At 27.3% G+C, this 4,762-nt stretch overlaps 2 protein-coding genes across 8 annotated transcripts in view; one reads left to right on the top strand and one right to left on the bottom strand.

Annotated features, from left to right (window-relative positions):
• Positions 1–4,762, top strand: part of LOC102681078 (NAD kinase-like) — a 19,518-nt gene that overhangs the window by 13,075 nt on the left and 1,681 nt on the right. For 6 of the 7 annotated variants that reach the window (XM_006615046.2, XM_006615043.2, XM_006615044.2 and 3 more), the window contains 5 exons: positions 545–628; positions 2,455–2,584; positions 3,258–3,383; positions 3,464–3,635; positions 4,017–4,372. In XM_006615046.2, the coding sequence (XP_006615109.1) occupies positions 545–628; positions 2,455–2,584; positions 3,258–3,383; positions 3,464–3,635; positions 4,017–4,372 (868 nt within the window). Of the gene's footprint in view, positions 1–544; positions 629–1,483; positions 1,635–2,454; positions 2,585–3,257; positions 3,384–3,463; positions 3,636–4,016; positions 4,373–4,762 lie in introns of those variants that run through there. The other variant, XM_031510155.1, reaches the window with a different exon arrangement.
• Positions 4,115–4,762, bottom strand: part of LOC102671807 — a 10,736-nt gene continuing 10,088 nt past the window's right edge. Inside the window, exon 7 of the mRNA XM_006615063.2 lies at positions 4,115–4,442. The gene's annotated coding sequence lies outside the window, so the exon portion shown is untranslated. The remainder of the gene's footprint in view (positions 4,443–4,762) is intronic.

Genomic DNA, 4,762 nt, shown 5'->3' with positions numbered 1-4,762 from the left:
ACATATATAATATTAGATTTTAATTTTAAAATTAGATTAAAATTTTAAAATTTACCAATTATATTTATCAATAATTTATCGTATATTTTCTAGAAAAATATAATCTATAAAACTTATATATTATCTCATTGATTATACGTATATTTTTTCTTTGATTGTTTGTTGTTATCTATCTTTCAATTCAATGTAAATTATTAATAAATATACTTATGAGTATATAGTAAAATGTTATTATTAATTAATTCAACTCAATTAATATTTTCTAACAAATTTTTAAAAAATTTTTTTTTAAACTTATATAATTATATATACATATTTTTGACATAATTGCAAATGAAACCGTACATTATATTGTCAAATTAATCAAACCAAGTGCATATTGTCCAAAATATTTTTGCTATCACAATGACAATGGAATTCTTATTTTTTATTATTTATTAAGAAAATATAAAATAAAAGATAAAAAATCATTAAATCTTAATTAATAGAATAATTAGTAGAGTTTTCTTACTAATAAGTTCAATTGTTTTCATTTTGTTTACAGGAGAACAAGAAGTTTAAACGCACCTAGTCCGATTCAACAATTTGGGCCATGCGGACGCATCATGAAGAATTCTGCGATGGTGATGTAAGTAATTTTATCTAGCACCAATGTTTCAAAAAAATCCCATGGGATTATTTCAAAGCAAAACAAGTTGTTTCTTTTTTTCATTTCAATTTATGAAATTTGTCCTTCCGTATTATAAAAATTATACTATACTACATGTTAATATCTTGACTCAATTATCTGACAATGACTTTTTTAAACGAATACATGCTTTGTTTTGTCAGTATAGATTAGAAAACGTAATAATATATTTCTAGAAAATCTATTTTCAACGAAATATATTATTGACAACAAATATGAGTATAAATTCTTGATATCTTAATTTTTTTTCATAATAATGTGTAAATTATTTTACTATTATATTGGTGATAAAATTACGTAATAAAAAAATTCACAAGTTACAAGTTCAATGATTCGATCATATCAACTTTATTTTATTGCGTTTTATGCATCTCTATAGTATAGAAGTTATTGGTAGCTGTTTCATTAATTTTTATTCAATATATATATTTTTTGATTGATTGTAAGATATAACTAATGATTATTCAACAAATACCACTTTCGTAATAATTTTCCTTAATGTACTATTTTAAATGTGAATTAATATTTTATTAAAATTATAAATATATATATAAATTATTAAATGAATCAAAAATTAAAAATATGCAATTAATTGTATTTCATTGCATATACATATATGCAAATGAAAACATTTCGATTTAACCTTTACACTCAAAATAGCGTAAATGACTAAAGTATTCATCGAGATTTCCTGTTTAATAATTAATATTTATAATAATATCTGATTAGTGTAAGTGAGAATAACGAAAAGACAATTGCATGTGATTGTGCGTGTCATTTTGAATATTGTGCATATAAAAATTTGTTACGATTCCTCATATGCATATTGCTCGCGCTTGCGCGCCGTCTGATTGTTTACCGTTAAAAAACGTAGCGTCGTGTTCGGTCCACGATCAGTTCGAGCGTGGCTCTCAAACTGGTATCACGTCATGGTTGGAATTATCAGGTATGTTTTTTATATATTATTCGATCAAAATTAATTTTATTTTCGCGTTTATCGATTCTATATCATGGATATTTATCGCTGATATAAATTTCGATTTTAACTTTAAAAGAACTTTAAAAGAATTGTTAAATCAAATAAAATTACAATCGAATTTTTAATTCGAAACGATTATTATTTTTTGCTGAGTAATACATATATTTTTTTCAGTTGTTAAGTATCCTTAAAAACAAATATCAAGATCTTGATGAAATAATATTTCGGCAGATTTATTTTGTGAAAATAATAAAATTTATTTAACAAGATATAAATGTATATTAATATAAATTTAAATTTAAATTAACGAAAATAAATAATCAAAGTAGTCATCATATAATGTATTCATACATAAAATATTCTCACCTTTGATTCCTGCGACCCTAATTCAATGATAAGCTCTACGATCGATTCTCTTTATATAGAAACGAGTTCAGGTCACTTGCCGAAGTTGGAATTTTTATTAATATTAAATAACTGAATTCATTTCATTTTGAAATAATTACAATATTTTTTTTTTTTTTATCATAATTATATGCTATGGATATCGACTTTATTAAGCAGCGATAACAGTTTAATTCATCTATTTCGTCGATCAGGTTGTTAAATACTTCGATATCCCACAATTCTCGATCTTTCGTCGATATTAAATTTGACTTCATTATTTTATGTCATTTTAAATAATAATGCTCCGTACTAAGATTCATAGAATTCGATTTATGTAATTGTCAATATTTTATCATTAAATTTTAATTTAATTTTGATTTAACAAATTTGATTTTTGCAGGACCATACAAGATCCAGCCTCCCAGAGGTTGACGTGGTACAAGCCACCGCTCACTGTTCTCGTTATCAAAAAAGTCCGGGATTCCTCGGTACTGCCACCATTTGTACAATTAGTTACATGGTTAATAGAAGTAAGTATATATATTTTTTATATATGTCGATACTCACGTATTTATTTTTTATCCATGCTAACGTAATGATGACGAAAGGAAATATTTCATACATTTTTTTTATCGTTTTAACGTAACATTTCAAATCATTATGCAAATTGTGATTAATGATTAAAATAAAAAAGAAGTATCAAAACTATGTCATAAGCACGATGGCATATATTATTTAGACGGCATTATATCTTCATTCTTCTTTCGCGCAACCATCGTAATCATAAAATATCCATGTATTCTAGTTTCCTTCATTTTATCGAGTTATTTCTATTGATTCACATTATACATGTCTAGATAATAATTTTCAATGTCTTATATTTGCAATTCTAATTCTTAATTTTAACTTATTCAGTTGTAGATATATATTAATTTCATTCTTATGCTAATTTTATGCAAGTCATATAATAATATTCATATAAAAACGTTAATTAAATCCAAATCACTCATCAAATATTATATAAGTACTTTGCTCTTTACATTTTTGCAATTCATATATATTTGCATTAATTTTTTTTATACATATAATTTTTTTATACTACATATTCATGATTATGTAATTTATTTTTTTGGATCTAGATTAATTTTTCTTATTTAAAAAATCAAAGATTATATAACTTGATTTTTGAAATTTTTCATATAGGAAAAACGGATGGTAGTATTCGTAGAGGCGTCTGTCCTGGAAGATCCAGCCTTGGCTAGGGATCTCAGATTTCAAGAGGTTCGAGATAGGCTACAGACTTTTAGAGATGGCACGGATGATTTACAGGTAATTGTTTAAAAAAAATATTCAATTTTATAGTTAATGTTATTTAATGAATGTAAATAAAAAACATATGTTTACTCAAGGATCGTATCGATTTCATTGTCTGTCTGGGAGGCGATGGAACGCTTCTCTACGCAAGTTTGCTATTCCAGCAATCGGTACCTCCAGTGATGGCATTTCATCTTGGTTCCTTAGGATTCCTCACACCCTTCGAATTCGATAATTTTCAAGAACAAGTAACAAACGTATTAGAAGGTATGTACATTGAAATTTTCTTTACTTAATTTATCTTCAATATATTTTAATAATTCATCTACTTATCATTGATGTTATAAAAGTATTATGATTTGAAGGAAAAAAGATTAAAGATACATTAATAATAATATGTATAATAATAATATATTTATTATAAAGTTAGAAGATCAATCATGAGTGTCAATATCACCTGCATATGTTATTTCAATATTATTATTATTATTATTTCAATATACAAAAAAATATATAAATATATATAAAATATATAAAAAAAACGAATAATAAAAATGGTAGACGACTTATTAAAATCTATTAATCCGACAATCGGGAAAAGACCGATAAAAACGAAATATAAATTTGATTTGTTTTCTTTATCTTTAGGTCATGCGGCTTTGACCCTGAGGAGTCGACTAAAATGTATCATTATGCGAAAAGGAGAAGAGAACAAGGAGACAAAACCGCCACGAACGGAATTATTGGTGCTGAACGAGGTCGTGGTGGATCGAGGTCCGTCCCCATATCTCTCAAACATCGACCTCTTCATCGATGGTAAACATGTGACCAGTGTACAGGGTGATGGCCTGATCGTAAGCACGCCGACCGGGTCTACGGCGTATGCTGTTGCGGCTGGGGCCAGCATGATTCATCCTTCTGTACCTGCGATCATGATTACACCGATCTGCCCTCACTCTTTGTCCTTCAGGCCGATCGTCGTGCCCGCCGGCGTCGAATTGAAGGTATTTCCGAATTTTTTCCATACGATCTTTTATAGGCGGTGCAGGTTTCAATGTGAAACAGATTGAATTTCTGAAAGAAAAAAAAAAAGAAAAGAAAAATAATGTTAAATTAATAGGATACTGTTATGAATAAAATCTCATCTCCAATTGTTCAAATAGTCAGTTCAAATAAACTTTTAAACGATGCTTCTCATGTTCGTATAATGTAGTATTTCCATGTGGATGAGATAAAAGTTTCTTGTTATAGTGGAATCTGTACTTCTGATCCGGGACGATGTCCCATAGAAGGAAACTTGGTGGATGTCGCCTGCATTCCCAGACTATGCGCTACTCCGTTGTATTCTGAACAAATTTGAACTGTTGTTCTCGAATATATGGTCTGGAGAACAC

Source organism: Apis dorsata, unplaced genomic scaffold, assembly GCF_000469605.1.
Source record: "Apis dorsata unplaced genomic scaffold, Apis dorsata 1.3 scaffold_209, whole genome shotgun sequence".
In the NCBI taxonomy this organism is placed as follows: Eukaryota; Metazoa; Arthropoda; class Insecta; order Hymenoptera; family Apidae; genus Apis; species Apis dorsata.
Note: the sequence above shows the minus strand (reverse complement) of the source record. Positions and strands in the feature narration are given on the sequence as shown.